This window comes from Melitaea cinxia, chromosome 8, assembly GCF_905220565.1.
Source record: "Melitaea cinxia chromosome 8, ilMelCinx1.1, whole genome shotgun sequence".
In the NCBI taxonomy this organism is placed as follows: domain Eukaryota; kingdom Metazoa; phylum Arthropoda; class Insecta; order Lepidoptera; family Nymphalidae; genus Melitaea; species Melitaea cinxia.
This window is the reverse complement of record NC_059401.1, coordinates 8,553,649-8,571,955: the sequence shown is the minus strand read 5'-3', so window position 1 is coordinate 8,571,955 and position 18,307 is coordinate 8,553,649. Positions and strand designations below refer to the sequence as shown.

The 18,307-nt window shown below is 32.6% G+C and overlaps 1 protein-coding gene across 1 annotated transcript; it reads left to right on the top strand.

The window, feature by feature from the left end:
* Positions 1-10,485: 10,485 nt before the first annotated feature.
* On the top strand, positions 10,486-11,679 carry LOC123656103 (cytochrome c oxidase assembly protein COX20, mitochondrial). Its single transcript, XM_045591826.1, has 2 exons — positions 10,486-10,667; positions 10,891-11,679. Exons 1-2 carry the CDS (start codon positions 10,614-10,616, stop codon positions 11,203-11,205), a joined length of 369 nt encoding a protein of 122 aa, XP_045447782.1. The 5' UTR covers positions 10,486-10,613; the 3' UTR covers positions 11,206-11,679.
* The last annotated feature ends 6,628 nt before the right edge of the window (positions 11,680-18,307 follow it).

Sequence of the window (18,307 nt, the reverse complement as noted above, 5' to 3'; positions counted from 1 at the left end):
CTTCGCGCTCTAAGCGGCGAAGGCGATGCAGATGTCGATTTCTCAAACGTAAATAACTTAACAATTGGTTATTTAAAATATTGTACGCTATTTTTAGGTATACAAAACATGTATCACTAAGCAGTTTTTAATCTACTAAGTTGTTTCAAATAATACTTACACAAATACACTTAACATTTGAATGACTAATGACTGATTAATTTTTCCTTTCTAATAATTTGTAGAATATTTTTATAGAATAAAAACTAAAAGTATCACACAAAAAATTGGAAAATTTAAGAGAATATGTATTATATTGTTATATACATATGTATTATATTTATATTTTATATTTACGACATAGACACACGTCTTCTGTTCCTACGGTAAGCAACTTATCTTGTGTTATAGTTACACATAAATAATGTATATATATATATTAAACAGGAGTAGAAAGCAGGGTCGCTACAAACTGCGCCAACAGGCTAGTTAAAAGTTTAAATAAGAGAACTTTACACGTATTTTAACTTAGTATTAAATAAAACATCTACATCTAATGTATAGTTCTTTTGAAAAACACTCAATGCCATTCAAGTAATTAGCATACAAAATAGCTAAAATTTTGTATAGACTATGACCTTACCACATGAGAGTGTGATAAATAATTAGATATCACTTAATGAATGTCTATCTGTACTTATGAATTTGCCTGTTATTTTTTTTTTTCAAATAAATTAGTACTGAATAGAAAGCATACAAGGAAATACTTAAATCTTAAGAGTGCTAAGAAACAAAATGTATATTAAAATTCTTAACAAAACTTCAAGGGCAATTTGGATTAATTATATCAGAATTTGTAAGTCCAAGAAATTGCAAAGTCCATTTTTGAGGTCATCTTGTGCATATTACTAGAAAATAAATTATTTTATATTTAAAATGTGTAAATATATACATATACCGATGATATAAAATAGATCACCATCATCGCGGTCCACTGCTGAACATAGTCTTCCCCAAGTTCACGCCAAAAACGACGTGAACTCATTTGTTTTACCCATAGTCACCACGCTGGGCAGGCGAAAAACTGATCGTCAATGGCCAGCTTTAGTCGCTTCTTACGACTCCCACAGGAAGAGTGGGGCTAGCTATATTCATTACTGCCATAACCACACAGCAATCTAAATACATATGTTTTTAAAATATTTAAATATGTACCTCAAATGAAAAAGTGATTTATGCCTTCTGACAATTTTTAATAATTAAGCCAGTCATATAACAACTACTTAATAAAGATTTGCTTGGTAAAATAACTATGTCGATAAGCATCCGTATACGATTGGGTTTCTCCTGCACACTTAACATGTTCTTGGCTAAATTGAGCATTAGTGACAGTTCCTTATGTGAATGTGGCTTGGAGGAAGGATCTCTCGATCATTTGTTTTTAATTGTTTAAATTAACTGTATCACTATATGATATGCTTTTCAAAAACATTCCGCGGCCAGTTAATGTTTGTTTTCTTCTAACTTTAGTGTCAACTTCTTTGTGTTGTTTTAGCTAAGTTTATTAGAATCATTGATATAAAGATTACTCAAAAGGTTGTAATTAGATCTCGATGAAATTTAAATGTGAACACATGATAAACATCAGCTTTCGATTATATTAAAAATCATCAAAATCGGTACACCCAGCAAAAAGTTATGCGGTATAATACAACATAGGTCGATGAAAAAATAGTCAAGTAAGAACGCATTATTAGATATAACTCGAAAAGTAGTAATTAGATCTCAAATAAATTTTAATGGGATCAAATGACACGCACCAACTTCGATGAAATTTTTTTTTGTCGAAATCGGTCCACTCAGTCAAACGTTCTGAAGTAACATACATAAAAAAAAATACAGTCGAATTGAGAACCTCCTCCTTTTTTGGAAGTTGGTTAAAAACTATAATTTACCAAAAAATTAAATTAATAAAATCATTTCAACAGCTTAAGCGGCTTTAACCCACTATTGTACTGTCAAAAACGGACCCTGTCTCCGGACTTTATTCCACTTTCAGCACTTGTCATTGGCAAAATCATCAGCGAAAAGGTGATGGAGCCATAGTCTTGAAAGAAGAATAAGAAGAAGTAATAAAGATTATCATCAAAAAGACTGTCTTTTTTTTATTAAAATATTTAAATCTACGTGTAATCTTTTTTATATCCCACAAACTAAACATAAAAGAATTATATAGTAATCTCTTTCAGGCGGAGGATGAGTGGGAAACTTGAACGCGCGCGGTTGTGTTTTTTCTTGCTAGTATTAAATTACTTTAAATATAGTTCAGAACAGGTGTAAAGTGTATATATTTTGTTATTTAGTTTTAGTTTGTTTGTATGTTTTTTGTTGTTGTATTTAGTTTGTTTTTCTTCTATTTTTGGTAAGTGTATGTAAATATTTACTTTATAGAATGAACGAACCTCCGGACCCTGGTGGCAGGAATGATTTTAATTCACAATGTATTCCGCAATCTAGCCATTTCGTTACTACAGATTACGATGAATCGAGTATGGAAACTGACCACTCTATGACTAAAAAGCCACTTAAGAGATCTCGTCTTCATAAAATTTGCAAACATTGTAATAAGAAAGTTAGAAAAAACGCGGGAAACCAAAAAGTTGGTTTTCATTGTTCTGTGTTAGAGTCTGAGAAATCAGATGAGACTAATAAAAATGAAAATAATATAGATTTTCCCGTTTCGGTACGACAATCACAGCTCCAACCTGATAACACTGTCTCTAAAAATCCCATAGGCAGAAATATTTATAATGAAAATGACGTGAGTCCATATTTAGTTCATGTTCAAAAAATTACAGAAGGTGATAACGATGGAGTGATTTTGCACCCCATCACATTTGGGGACTTCCTCATGAAAAATAAGATATATAATATTATTAATGGCAGTTTGAAAAAGATAGGACGAAACAGAATTTCTGTAGCATTTAATAATTTTAAAGATGCGAACCCATTTTTAAATAATAGCCTGCTTCTTGAAAATAGTTATCACGCTTTTATACCATCTTTTAACGTAATTAGAATCGGTATCGTTAGGGGTGTGCCAATAGAGTGGTTCCCAGAAGAAATTATAAAAAATATTTCTACACCTATTGGTTGTGGTAAAGTTGTAAAGGTAAGACGTTTAAATTACAAAACTGTTGTTGAGGGCGCTACTGTGTGGAAGCCCACACAATCACTAGTAATTTATTTTGATGGCAGGGTTCTCCCAAAAAGAATTTTTATATGCTACACTTCTCTGCCAGTCGAGCTTTACATCTTTCCCACAATTCAATACTATAAATGTTGTTGTTATGGACATGTTGCAGTCAAAACTCATAACCAGTCAAAAGCACTATTGACTAGCAAAATCAGTCAGAAGTACTTTTGACCGTTTGCTTTAGTCAATAATACTTTTGACTAAAATAACAGTTAAAAGTACTTTTGCCCAGTGGAGCTGGTTAAAAGTACTTTTGACTAAATGATTCCGTCAAAAGTGGTTTTGACTGGTTGTATCAGTCAAAACTCTTAAAAATTTAAGGTGGTCAATAAAAATAACGACAAACGCACATATAAACTTTTATATTACTCATTATTAGTGGTTATTAGTGGAGCGATGGAAGATATGAAAGATAGTCATTTCAATGTGATGACAAAAGAAAAATTTGAAAAGTTTGCAATGGATGTGGAAGACGCGAAATTTAATGAAAAGGAAACACCATTACAGTACAGGAGACTACAACGCTTTAACACATTGAAGTTTGTGGTATAAAAAAATTAGTTACAAACACAGAACCTGTCAAATATTTTTGCCGGCTGAGGAAATCTACGACATTATTGATGCTGCTCATATTTCTATAGGGCATGGTGGTCGCGATAGACTTAAGAATGAAACGGCAAAAAAGTACGCTAATGTTACAAAAGAAATGATTAATGTATATTTATCAATGTGCGAAGTATGCCAAAGGAAGAAAAACAAGAAAGGATGGGTCAGGTTTAGAAACCGACCCTGCACACTGAAATGAACAGCCGCTGCCAAGTCGATCTGATTGACATGCAGTCGCAAGAAGATCGCGGGCATAAATTTATTATGGTTTATCAGGATCATTTGACTAAATTTATTCACATTCGAGTTAATAGTGCTTTTGACTGACGCTTTTTTGCAGTTAAAACTACTTTTGACGGAGAGCGTCAGTCAAAAGTATTTTTAACCGCGAATTTGCAGTCAAAAGTACTAATAACCAATAATTTTCAGTCAAAACCACTTTTGACCAACTTGTCCAGTCAAAAGTACTTTTGACTGATTTCGCTAGTCAATAGTACTTTTGACTGGTTAAGAGTTCTGACTGCAACAGACACACAAAATTGCAGTGCAGGTCTAAGCCAAGGTGCTTAAAGTGTGGTCAGGAGCACACATCAGAATCATGCAATGCCAATGAAAATAATTATTTTTGCTGTTTATGTTCCGGCAACCATAATTATGGCAAATAGTAAAGCGTGCCCTGAATTCAATAGGCATAATATGCAGAGGCCAATAAAAGTTACCAATGTCATATAAATCTTATTTAGAAGTTAGTAAAGAAGTAAATATTAGCCAAAATCCTAATAAATCATACAATAAAACGTTTATATTTAGACCTCGGGATCCTATTAAGCCTAATATAGGTTATGATAAAATAGCTCATAAAAATATAATAAAAGAATTTTCAATCAATGAATTTGAAAAAAATTCAACTCCAATAGATAGCCTTCTTAACTCAAAAAATGATTTTACAAAAATTTCAGATATGCTTTCACTATTACAGAGTTGTTTACTAAACAACAAAAGTTTACCGTCCATCGTTGCCTCTTTAATACAGTGTATTGTAAATATAATTCAAAATGAACAGTTCCCAGATAATAATACAGTGGCGTTCCACTGTTCCACAGAAGTGTAATTAATAATTAAAAAAACGACAATTCATTTGTTAAATAATTATAAACCTTGTTTATTCTTCATCTCAGAAACTTGGCTTAGGCCAAGTAATAATTTTAGGTCTTGAAATTATAATACCATCAGAGAAGATAGGCTAGATGGTTTTGGCCGTGTAGCCTTTCTCATTGAGAATAACTTTCCTTTTAATTTAATTAATATTCCTGTACATAGTTCTGAACTTTCTATTTTAGCTATAAGTAAGTACATCATATATTTTATGTCTGTATATATTTCTCATATTTCTACTAATATTTTAAACGAAATAAATATGACATGTATAAAATTGTTTTTTTTTTATGTCACTAGATCGGCAAACAAGCGTACGGCTCACCTGATGGTAAGCGATTACCGTAGCTTATAGACACCTGCAACACCAGAAGCATCGCAAGCGCCTTGCCGACCCAATCCCCAATCCCCCTAGGAGCTCTGGTCACCTTACTCACCAACAGGAACACAATACTGCTTGAAAACAGTATTATTTTGCTGTGATCTTCTGTAAGGTCGAGGTACTACCCCAGGCGAGCTGCTGCATATTTTGAGCAGGAAATTCCTGCTGTGCCCTACCTCAGTGAAAAATTGTATTGGATTATATATTTCTTAATAATATAGATATTTAATATTATATCCCATATGTGTTTTTTTTTATTAATTTTCCTTTTCATCTGGTCATCAACTGGTTAGGTAAAAGTTGGCTTATATAGCTACATATTTTAAAATCTAAAACACTTCAGCCTGTAATATACCACTGCTGGGCATAGCCCTCTTTCCCAATTCGTTACTCCAATGCGGGTTGGCAGATATACTACTATGAGTAACGATCGCTATTAGGTGTACATGATAACAACCGGGATCGACGGCTTAACGTGCTCTCCGAGGCAGGCGGGGAGACCACAAGGACTCCTAAAAAAAAGACCTCCACAAGTTCACGACGAAAATGGCGTGAACTCATGTGTTTTGCCCATAGTCACCACACTGGGTAGACGTGTTGGTGACCGCAGGGCTGGCTTTGTCGCAACGAAGACGCTGCTGTCCGTCTTCGACCTGTGTATTTCAAAGCCAGCAGTTGGATGGGTATCCCACCATCGGTCGGCTTTTTAAGTTCCAAGGTGGTAATGTAACTGTGTAATCCCTTAGTTGCCTCTTACGACACCCACGGGAAGAGAGAGGGTGGCAATATTCTTACTGCCGTAACCATAGTTTACTTTTTTTAGCTTATGAAAATTAACCATTTAATTATAAAAAAACACGTGTGGTGTTGTGGGACACCAGATAGAAACGAAGTTCCTTATTATAAAATATTAATTTCAAGTTCTATTTGAGGTATAAAGAAAATAATTATTCAGATAAATTGTATATACATTTTTATTATGATTTTTTTATCAATTAATAAAAAGAAATAGGTACTTTACAAAATTATCTTAACACCTTTATTTTATGTGCAGTGATTTATAAAAATATAATAATAATAATAATATATATTGTAATAATAGCAAATTGCAATAATAATAACAGTCATCACATAGACTATAGATAAAAATCTAATGCTTTTTTTAACATTATGAATGATAGCCAGCTAGGGTACCCTTTCGCAACGCCTCATAAGGAACTTCGTACCAATCTATACTAATATTATAAAGAGGTAAAGTTTATAACTTTGTTTGTATGTAGGGGGTACTCTTCGCAAATACTGATTCGATCATGAAAATTCTTTCACTAACAGAAAGCTACACTATTCAGGAGTGACATAGGCTATATTTTGTTGTAATTGAAAAAAAAAATTCAGTAAATAAGAAAAAGATTAAAATATAATATCAAAGTAGTAAATAAACTAGCGCCATCTATGGCTATTAGAAAACAATTTATTAGTTTTTCGACGTTATTAATTTAGTCTTATTTTAGTCTAGACGTTTTCTCGATTTTCGATAGATGGCGTTGGAGCAACATATTATTTATTTAAGTGCTATAAAATTAGTTCTTTAAAGTATTTATTTGGTTCTGTAATTTAAAATAATAAATACACAGGAGCAACATATTATTTATTTAAGTGCTATAAAATTTGTTCTTTAAAGTATGTTATGTTATTAGGTTATTATAATAATAATTACCGGCCAACGAAGTGGGCACGGGTCAGCTAGTAAAAAATAAATAGCATTCATACAAATGAGAAATTAAATATGTTCATTTATACACATGCTGATAAAAATTATTTATTTATTTATAAATAAAGATATTATTCAACTATAAAATCAAAAATATATTAAAGTCCTTTTCAGAGAGAATGCTTTTTAAAAAAAAAACTTGTATCATTGAAAAAAAATTACAAAATTATAAAAATTAGACAGAATTATTATACTATCTACTGCAATATTTTTAAAATTATTTTGGTCTAAATACTAATTAAAAACAAACATATCAAAAAGTTTGTTACATTTTGCAACAAAGTATTAAAACTAGCACATTTTATGTGATAGTGATTAGAAAGCAATATGCATATTACGATTTAAAAAATCATTAAATAAGGGCAGACTTACCAGTCATATAATGTAGATATATAAGGTTATTGCTGGTCCATAGTGATTATACTGGATAGCCGGCTGTAGAGCAGTTACAACTTGTACGTACTTAATAAAAGTGAAAAGGTGTTTAAAGTTTAAGAAAAATGCACCCACGTTTACTGAACGAAATACGCTTAATACAGACAATAATTACGGAAACAATGGTACAGAGAGGTATTTCTAACTTATTCATAGAAAATTTTATAATAAGAAGATACGGAGAAATAACCTTTGATAAGAATTAGCTTTTAGCACAGAGTATAGTAATACTTACAGAAAGCTTTTAGTGATAAAAATGAAAATCGGTAAATGTCAGAAGTCAAATTACTCTTTGCCATAGTGACAACTCGATCAGAAAAGTCAATTTGACGTAGGGATGACGTAGGGCATGGAGCTTAGCTATGCTCCATGACGTAGGGTTAACCGTATAACACCTAAGCTTATTGTATAAGCTTCTTGCACTTACCTAATAATCAGAAGTTTTAAAATAATATTTAAGGTATAACAAATAACTATAATATTGTAATTTTTTATTTAAATGCTATTCATATAAAAATTATAGTATGAACTATTTAAATAATGCGTAACAAAAATCTGAATTCGTTGCGAATCTTCGTATGATTTTAGTATTTATGATAAAATCAAAATAATGTCGTGACAGAAAAAGATTATAAAATCACAGCAAACACAGTATTTACACCAAAATAAATACTTATGACATACACGATACTGCAGTGATACGAATAATTATATCTTTTCAAGTACTTTTAAGACTGAGGCCGGTGTACGACAAGGATCTACGGGAAGGAACATCTTATCACCATTATTCTTTAACACCTACACAGAGTACATTATGCGCATTGTCTTGGAAGATTAGGACAGAGGAATATCAGTTGGGGGACGCGTGATAAAAAACCTCAGACACGCTGACGACACTACCCTCCTCGCACAGACTAGAGAAAACATTAAAAATTTTCTGACCCATCTAGAAGTAAATACCAGCCTTCAATTCAGACTTGCTATCAACCGAGACAAGATGAAGATGATGATAGTAGCCCAGGCTGAACCTTTGTTCCACTTTTGGAACCAACGTACACAATATAGCTAACTGCGAAGTGGTATAGAACTATATTTATCTCGGCTCTACTATAACAAGTACTGGAGGATGTGGCGACGTGATCAAACGACGGTGCGCCATCACCAGGTCTGCTGTGCAACGGCTGGAAAAGGTTTGGGGAAACAGGAGGATTGTCGAGTAGATTGTAAAGTCAGATTGATGAAATGCCTTGTGTTTCCAATCTTTCTCTATGGAGCCGAAACTTGGTCTCTGAGACTCCAGGATCGCCGTAAAATTAATAGAGATTAGAAATGTGGTACTAGAGACGCCTCCTAAAGATCCTGAGGAAGCCATTTAACACTAACGTATCCATATTCAAAGAACTTCGTATTAAAAACAGACTATCAGCAACTGTGCAACTACGAATACTGAACTTCTTTGGTCACATGTCTATAAATGAGAACTCGATAGAGAGACCTAAGTTCAGGGCCAGGTGGAAGGTAAGAGAGCACGCGGTCGATCGCCAACCCACTGGATAGACGTCATCAAGTCTACTGAGTCCTATGGTCCACTATTCTCGCGATGCCTTTAACAGACAAAAATGGAAGCACATCGCCAGGTTAGCTACTGTTGGATGTTATCAACCCACCAAGCACCCCTCCATGTACCTCGTCAGCGCAATCACGACCAGACAAGAGTGTTCGACTAAGAAGAAGATATAAAATACACAAACATTCGCCCGTTCCTATGGTAAGCAACTTAATGCTTCTCTTGTAGGTAACAGTCGACTGTTAAAGCTAAATGTTTTTTTGATAAATATACTGAGAAATATGTAATACATACATAAATACAAATATTACACCAAGACTCAGGCGGAAATTGAACACCCAACTAGTTTTCATTCGATTTTCAATTGTTACTCGTATAGGTTTTGAATTCAATAGTTACTTCATGCTTGGTTATTCTTTATGGTTAGTTTACATACAAATAATTTTTTGTGTGGTTCTCTATTAATTATAGGTATTTAGTTTATATAAACAACATCAAAAATATGTCCAAAACTACAATTCAACATATTTTTTATAATTACTATTAAATTAGCTGCCCGGACAGGCTTCGTTCTGTCAAAAGTTAATTAATCTTTTCGTGGACCTTATGGAACATACAAACAATAAATTAGCCGAATTGGTCTTGTCATTCTCGATTTTATATTTATTATTTACTTGACTATTTTTTCGTCTACCTCCGTTGTATTACTTGTCGGTGTAATTGATTGATATAATAAAATACATTAGTATGGTAAGTATAATAATAATAGGAATAATTGTTGTTTTAATTAGTAGTAGTTGTTGTGATTTTTTACAAGTCAGTACTTTGTAGTTTGCTATATTATTTTTCAACGAGATAGTCTCTAATAAACTAATTCATCTTTTTCACAACGCTAACTAAACATTCTATAGAAAGTGTAAGTTTTATTTGGGAGGTATCTAACGGACATTGACTTATGTCTCAAAATAGTCACAGAACGGAATTAGCCTACCAAAACTCCACGTAGTCTTATGTGCCGCTAGAGTATTTTTTAGAAGCTGGAGGCGCGGACGGAGGCCAGCCCTCGCCCGCTGTAACAAAACGCAGACCAAAAAGCCGAAGCTGCGGAGGGTATACATACATATAAATATGTATATGTACATACCAAATATTTTTCGAACTCGGAATATTTTATGTTCTCTGTAATTGCTCACTTCATAATTTCATATTATACTTTTGGTAATATTAGCGCCATTTCGGTTGAATTTTGAAACTAATGGAACGGCAATTTCAGTTTTCGTTGTTGAGTTGTTGACGGCGTTGAGAGCGTAAAGTGGAACGTAATCAATGTTATTATATAATGATTGACGACAGATAAATAATATGTCAATTTTGTGCACATTGCACAAACTTCAAACTTCTGGCAAATAACATTGAATTAAATAAAAAAGAATTTTTTGAAATTTTAATTAAAGTAACAAATATGGATACAGTTGTAAAAAGTATGCTAGATGAGGACCCCGAAGACGAAAAGAAGGTTATGAATAACATCATCTTATAGTCTTCGAAAATATATTTTAATAACAACTACCAATTCTTTTTATATGAAATAGTCACATTTATTATCTCTTAACACAAAATAAATTTTCTTTCTCTCTTCTGTTGTGGAAAACATAAGTATATTTTGCAACTTATTCTGGAAAATTATAAACGTATACAATTTGTATTTGTAATGAATTAGTTTTTTAATTTTTTTCCAGGGATTGGTTATATTTGGAAGAGATGTGTCAAAAATCCCGTGCTTTAGAGAGAGTTTCATGTATGGTATAGCATCTGGAGTTGGTGTGGGGCTGATTTCATTTTTAAAGACCTCAAAACCTCTCATGTCTCAGCATATTGGTGTGGGCACATTTGCCATTAGTACATTAGTTACCTGGTCATACTGCAGATATCAATGGTCTAAGCAAAAATTTGATGCTCAATTGCTACAAGAAGCTCTAAAAGATAAAATAAGATATGAAGGATCAGCTGTTGAAAAAGACTTAGAAAACAAAGGAGTTTTAAAATCAGTTTGATGTGTTTTATCTAAATTTTATCGTTTTGCTATAAGTCTTGTATATTATTAATACTTGTTGTTTTCTTGATACATATAATTTGGCAAAAAGTAACTATATACCTTGTAAATATATTTCTTTGTTATAATTGTAGCATTTGTAATCAAAAAAATTAAGTATTAAAATTTGTTTTATATTCTAATAATATGTTATCTATTAGAATACACGAAAAATGACAGACTAAGTATATGATTTAAAAAAAAAAAATTTTAACAATTTGGTGTAACAAAAAGGTCTTAAGGTATATTTTTAAATTTTTCAAAACAGTATAATCTTAATTAGATACAGTTGAATCAATATACTATTGCTTCTACATCCATCGATTACAGTAATAGGTATACTATAACTTGAACATACATATGTATAAATAATAGTAGATATAAGCTTATGTACGTTATAGAATGATTAGATAAAAATAAATAAATGATTAATTTACATCTGGCTTTATTTTGTATATATTTTTATTATTAGGCAACTTTCATACAATCTTGTCTTTTTTTAATATATGATTATGGTGGCAAATAAGCTTATAGCCCATCTGACGATAATACTGTAGTCTATGGATGCCTGCAAGTTGCAACACGAAGTATTGCAAGCTAGTTACCGACCCTATTTCACCCCATCTTCCCCAAAAGCTCTGGCTACTTTACTTACTACAAAAACACGACACTACTTGAGAGATTATTTGGCTGCCATCTATTGTGAGTTTGAGGCCCTTCTCCAGTCGGGCTGCTTCAAATTTTTAGCAGGATTTTTTTCGCTGTGCCTTATCTCTATAATGTTTTATCTTAGGGCGTACCACAACAAAAATTATTATTCATTATAGAGATATCTAAAAGGTACCTCTCAGGATAAATTTAGAATTAGTATAATAGTTTTAGGCATTCAAATAATCGAATGTATGAAGAAAAGCAGTTTTTACACATAATTCTATTAAAATATAAAAAATAATGCTTGTCGTCAATTTAAGGTATTTTTGTAGATAGTGAAATTTGATAAAAAGTGTAATTTGTAAATAACTAGCGACCCGCTCCGGCTTCGCACGGGTATAAAATATAATTATAGCCTATATCATTCACTGAAAAAATGATTAAAATCGATCCAGTAATTTTGATTTATTCATTACTGCCCGTGGCCCGCTCGCGTTAACTTTAGAGTAAAAGCCGGCCGGAACCGCCGCAAACGCTACGTACCGCAATTTTTAAATCTGTAATATCTTCGAAAATATTCATTTAAATCATATGCTGTAAAGGGCCATATAGATCTATATTAAATCAACAATGTACTTAAGGTATTTAATTAGATAAGGATTAATGCTGTATTGGTTAAAATCGTTTTGAAAATTAGCCATTATTTGTCGTAAAAAGTAAATGACAAAAAAATGTTATTGTGGGATATCCATAAGAGATAGACATACACCATAGCGGAGTTTTCTGTAGACCTTTTTAATGTGTACAATACTTAGTACATTATTTTGATAAATCTCGTAGGGTTCAGCCTGCGTTTGCAATTTAAGCGAAAAAATAAATAATTATTTACGATATAACATTAGAAAACTCAAAAATAACAGTATTTCTCCACTATTTAATGGATGTTATTATACATATAAACCTTCCTCTTGAATCAATCTATCTATTAAAAAAAACTGCATCAAAATCCGTTGCGTAGTTTTAAAGATTTAAGCGTACATACATGTGCAGGGACAGAGAAAGCGACTTTGTTTTATACTATGTAGTGATTCTCGTGTCACAATGTTAGTTACAATACTCCTCCGAAACGGCTGGACCGATTTTTATGAAATTTTGTGTGCATATTGGATAGGTCTGAGAATCGGCCAACATCTATTTCTCATACCCCTAAGTTATAGGGATTGGGGTTTAGAAGTAACAATAATTTAATGCTATTCCAAAAATAATATTATTTTGCACATTTTAAAACTGCAGTTTATAATATAGAGCTTGGTAATTAATATCTTTAAGTAACTGAGGGCTAATACTGATAATTTAAGTTAGAGAGTGTGATGTAATAGATGTTTTTGGCTTTAACGGGAACGGAGGAGGAGAGAGTATATTTTTTAAATAAAATGTAACCCGTGATCCTTAGTTTTGTTTACTTAAAGTAGCACTATTTTCAGTAATAACCAGGTAGAGCGGTGCAAAAGCATTACAAATAATAAGTAGGTATATTTTTTTGTTAAGTTTTGGACTTTTTTGATAAACTATTGAGGTCATTGAGTATGGTTTTAAAGCTTGAAATTCATTAAATGCTGTTATTTTCATTTGCAGCTGAAAAACAACTAGTACCAATGTTTTAATAGTCGATAAGATTATAATTCTTTAATAAAAAATTTTCACGTTTTTCGTTCTCGTAAATATTTTCAAAATGTATTTACTACTCGTGTTTCATAAATATAGCAGAACTGTTCGCGCAGTTTGTAGTGCATTCTGCTCCGGGGGTTGTGGGTTCGATTCCCAATTCAAGTCTGGGTGTAATATACCTATATATATTTATTTACATATGTATTATTTATATGTATGTTAATAAAAAAAATGTAGACAGCTATACCAGCCGGCTATTACCTATACCTAACACAAACATTAAATTACTTACTTTAGGAACAGACGACCGACCGTATGTGTATATAATTATTACTAGCGACCAACCCCGGCTTCGTACGGGTGCAATGCTGATACTAAATATACTACAGAATGTCTTTATATAATAGTGTGAAGCTAGCTTATAGCATGGTTATATTAACATAATAACAACAACATTCATATATGCGTCGTTAGATTACGCGTTGTTACAGAATGCGTTGAAGAAATAAAAGTTCATTGCTCGTTCCCTGTAGGTGATAGCGTGATAATTTGTCGTCTATATGTTGACCCGACTTCTTAATAATATTCGTGCCAAATTTGAAGTAAATCCATGCAGTACTTTTTGAGTTTATCCCGGACATACATACAGAAAAACAGACAAAAATTCTAAAAGCTATATTTTTGGCTTCGGTATCGATTGTAGATCACACCGCAAGTATTCTTTAAAAAAAATTATTTTGCTGCGATGTTATTTTAAAACTGCGATATCTCCTGAGATACTCATTGAAATCGAATTATGTAAAAGGCTATTTTGTTTTAAATTAAATACTTGTGATGAATAACGTATTTATTTAGATAAGGATTAATATCATGTTTATAAAAACATCTTCGCAAATAATGCATTATTTTAGAACAAACTTGGTTAGCATAAAAAAAGTTATAGTGAGCCAACCTTAAAAGATAGATATATGCTGTAGCGGACTTTTTTAGAACTTTTAAAGAGGATCAATTCTGTCATACATGATTTTTTCGAAACTTTAACTGTTTTCACAGCGCACGCAGCGGAAGCTCTCAAAAGGAAAAAACAACCCCCGATTTTGAAACATTCTTCATTGGTGCTCCGCTCCGTTCGGTCTTAGCGTGATGATATATAGCCTATAACCTTCCTCGATAAATGGGCTATCTAACAGAAAAAGAATTTTTCAAATTGGACCAGTTCATGGTTTCTGAGATTAGCGCGTTCAAACAAACAAACTCTTCAGCTTTATAATATTAGTATAGATTATTTTATATTTAACTTGTAATCCAAAAAATTTACCTCGATGTTGAGTGAAATTATTACCTCTGTTTTTATTAAATCCATAGAATGTTCAGTAAACTAAACACTCTTCCATAATACTCATTGCTTATTGGAATAGATAGCACTAAACACAATTTTTTAAAATATTTTTTTTACCTTATTGCAACCTACTAATAAAATAGACCCATATTTTTTGATTGGACATATTCATTTTCCTTCTGAGAGATTTAAATGAAACGTTTCTTTTAAAGAACAATAAAAATTATACAATTCATCATTATTGATGTCATTAGAAATGTTCAATTTTTCTACTAGATCCAAGAGCTCATTCCATGAGAACAAAGTCTCCTTTTTTAGTGAAAATTGGGAGTCTTTTATAGAAGAAGTTCACTCTAAAATAAAATCGTTCTTCTTTCTTCGATACTCTAATTGATATGGATCTGTTCTTACTGCATAGAATTTATCTTGCATTCGGCCTTTGAGTTGGCTAGTAGCTTTCTCATTACAGCATTTTTTTAATACTTATGACGGTTGCAACACCAGAAGCATCGCAAACGCATTCATAACCCTTCCACTAACCCCCCAGGACACTTATTCACCACAGAAGTACAACGTGATAAGTATTATTAAGTTCGAGGTACTTCCTACTACTAGTATGCCGTGTGGTGTCGGGCGAGTAGAATAGCACCACCCCCTTTCTTTCCGTGGGGCTCGTAAAAGGCGACCAAGGGTTAACCTAGCTCGAAATCATCAGGGTCCTGGAGAAGGAAAACTTCATTTGAAACCCGGAATGGGGTATCCGTCAAGCATTCGTGGTATAGCTCTAAAATGCGAAAGACTTTTGCAGCCGAACTGGCTCCACACGTATCGATTCGTCGTTCTTGTGGGCTTAGCCAGTGAGGTTGAGAGGGTGGCGCAGAGCTTAGGCAACTCTGCGTTTTCCTGAAGTGTGTCCTAGGCGAAACAGTGTCTGTCTGACACTGTTTAAAGCGTCTGCAATAAACGGACTAAGGCCAATGATGATGATGAGATTTATTTATTGCTATTATATCTTTTATTTCAGTTATACCAATCACGCATTGACTGTGGGATATATTAGAGATCTTATTATTTTGAAGGTTCGAGTTTCTGTTTTTCATTTACTGGTTTCACCGTGTCCACTTTGGTGGGTTTAAATTTTGTTTCCATCCAACGGCGTCGTAAGCGTACTCGTAAATCACGTTAAATAAATTCGACAATTTACATTATATAATGTTCATTTGGTTAACGTTGTTAAACATATTTTGCTGCATTTGCAATTTAAAAATACAAACAATATCTTTATCAAATTTTCTATTAACAATCCGATTAACGATGGCAATACCGGGAATCGAACCCGAGCCTCCTGGGTGAGAGTTAACTCAGTTTCTCGCGTTGGCGCAACAGTTGCGGCCATACAGATGTATGCCGTGGTCTGGGTGTTTGTGCAGTCGATGTGGGTTTTTTTAATATAACTAGATCGGCAAGTACGGCTCACCTGATAGTAAGCGATTACCGTAGCGTCTATAACCATATACGTCATATACCATATATACTATAGACAAGCGCGTTACTGACCCTGTTCCCAATTCCCTCAGGAGCTCTGGTCTCCTTACTCACTAATAGGAACAGAGGCAGCTCGTAATATTTTTTATGTGGGTTCACAAAAAATATACGAAAAACGAGAGCTTACCATTGATTGATTTACATAGAAAATCTATTCCGTCCATGCAGATTCACCCCCATTGCAGGCACCAACTCCAAACACTAGACACGGGAAACAAAATTATTTATTGCTTTCTTCACATCCACACAACCAAAGGGTTTTGAAATATTGTTCAGATTAAAAACACGCGTAAAAGATTTAGTTTTCGTACTACATTTTTGGGTAAGTAGTAGATAAGTACAATTTCAGTTCGAGGCGCATTTAAGTCTTTTCACAATTTTTAATAAAATATGTATTGTTCCATTTTTAATACAAAATGTCGCGCACAAATTATTTTTATTACTTATTTTAAAAAGATTCGCGCACAGATTATTTTTATTACTTATTTGAAAGAAAGCGTCTTCGGCGCGACAAAGCTAGCCCTACGGTCACCAACCCGCCTGCTTAGTGTGGTGACTATGGACAAAACACATGAGTTCACGCCATTTTTGGCATGAAATTGTGGAGGCCTATGTCCAGCAGTGGACTGCGATAGGCTAAAGAGGGAGAGAGAGAACGACAAAATAATAATACAATAAATAACTAATAATCAATTAACATCACACATAAGATCAGATAATATCAAATCATATCAAAATTTACATAAATGGTTTCATGTGATTAAGAAATTTTACTCGTATTCCTACCAAAGATATTAAAAAAGTCACATAGGTAATAACAACATTAACAAATGCTATTTTATTCACAGAGTAACTATTGCCGTTATATAAATAAAAAAAAAACTAATTTAAATTTATGCTGGTGGGTTGAAATTAAACAACAGTGATCAAATGCGAGTAGGTATGTCGTAAAAAAAGTCCATTATAAACAACTAGATACAATATGGCACTTCAGAATAACACATATATTTATTTACACTATTTTATTTTCATTCGTTTATTTATCAATTTTTCTTCTTCTCATTAATTACAATACCTAAGTACAATAACATAAAACTCAAATGAAAAAAAAGCAATAATAATAAAATAAATAAATATTTCAAAATAATTAAATGATTGACCTAAGCATAGACTAGAAATTTGGTAGGACCGTTCTTCGCGGTGGAGGACAGAGTAGAGTGACCCTTTTCTTAGCATGTCTTGAAGGAGCATTAAACCTAGCAAATCTTAGTAGCTGTGGGCAGTCTGTATAACTAATAAGTGTGTTTGCTCGCCAACGAAAAAAAAAACGACTTCAATTACTAAAGTAGTTAGTTAAAAGTAGTCAGATCTCGATCAAATTTAAATGGGACCACTAGACAAGTATCAGCTTGCGATTAAAATAAGAATCATCCAAATTATTTATAGGCAATAAACTGCTACTAGTGGATAATATAGCTCACTACGTTATGGTAGATCGGATCGTGTAAAACCATGTGTGTTCAAATAAATACATGTCACCAAATATTAGTCAAAGAGTACGAATAAAAATTAAATGGAATATAAATCAATAATAAAAAAAAAAACAAATTTATTGATTAAATTTAAATGGAACTACGAGACAAGCATCAGCTTTCGATTACAACAAGAATCATCAAATCGGTATACCCAGTCAAGTTATGAGGCATAATACAATGTAGATCGACGAAAAAATATTCAAGCAAATACGCGTTATTAGATATAACTGGAAAAGTAATTGTTAGATCTCAATTAAACTTAAACGGGATCACATGAAACGCACTAACTTTCGATTAAAAAAAGAATCACTGAAATCGGTCTACCC

Excerpts from the sequence above, each read along its gene's own strand:
- LOC123656103 (XM_045591826.1), top strand. The coding sequence starts at position 10,614 with ATGGATACAGTTGTAAAAAGTATGCTAGATGAGGACCCCGAAGACGAA. Across the intron at positions 10,668-10,890 it reads ACCCCGAAGACGAAAAGAAG|GGATTGGTTATATTTGGAAG; the intron begins GTTATGAATAAC and ends ATTTTTTTCCAG.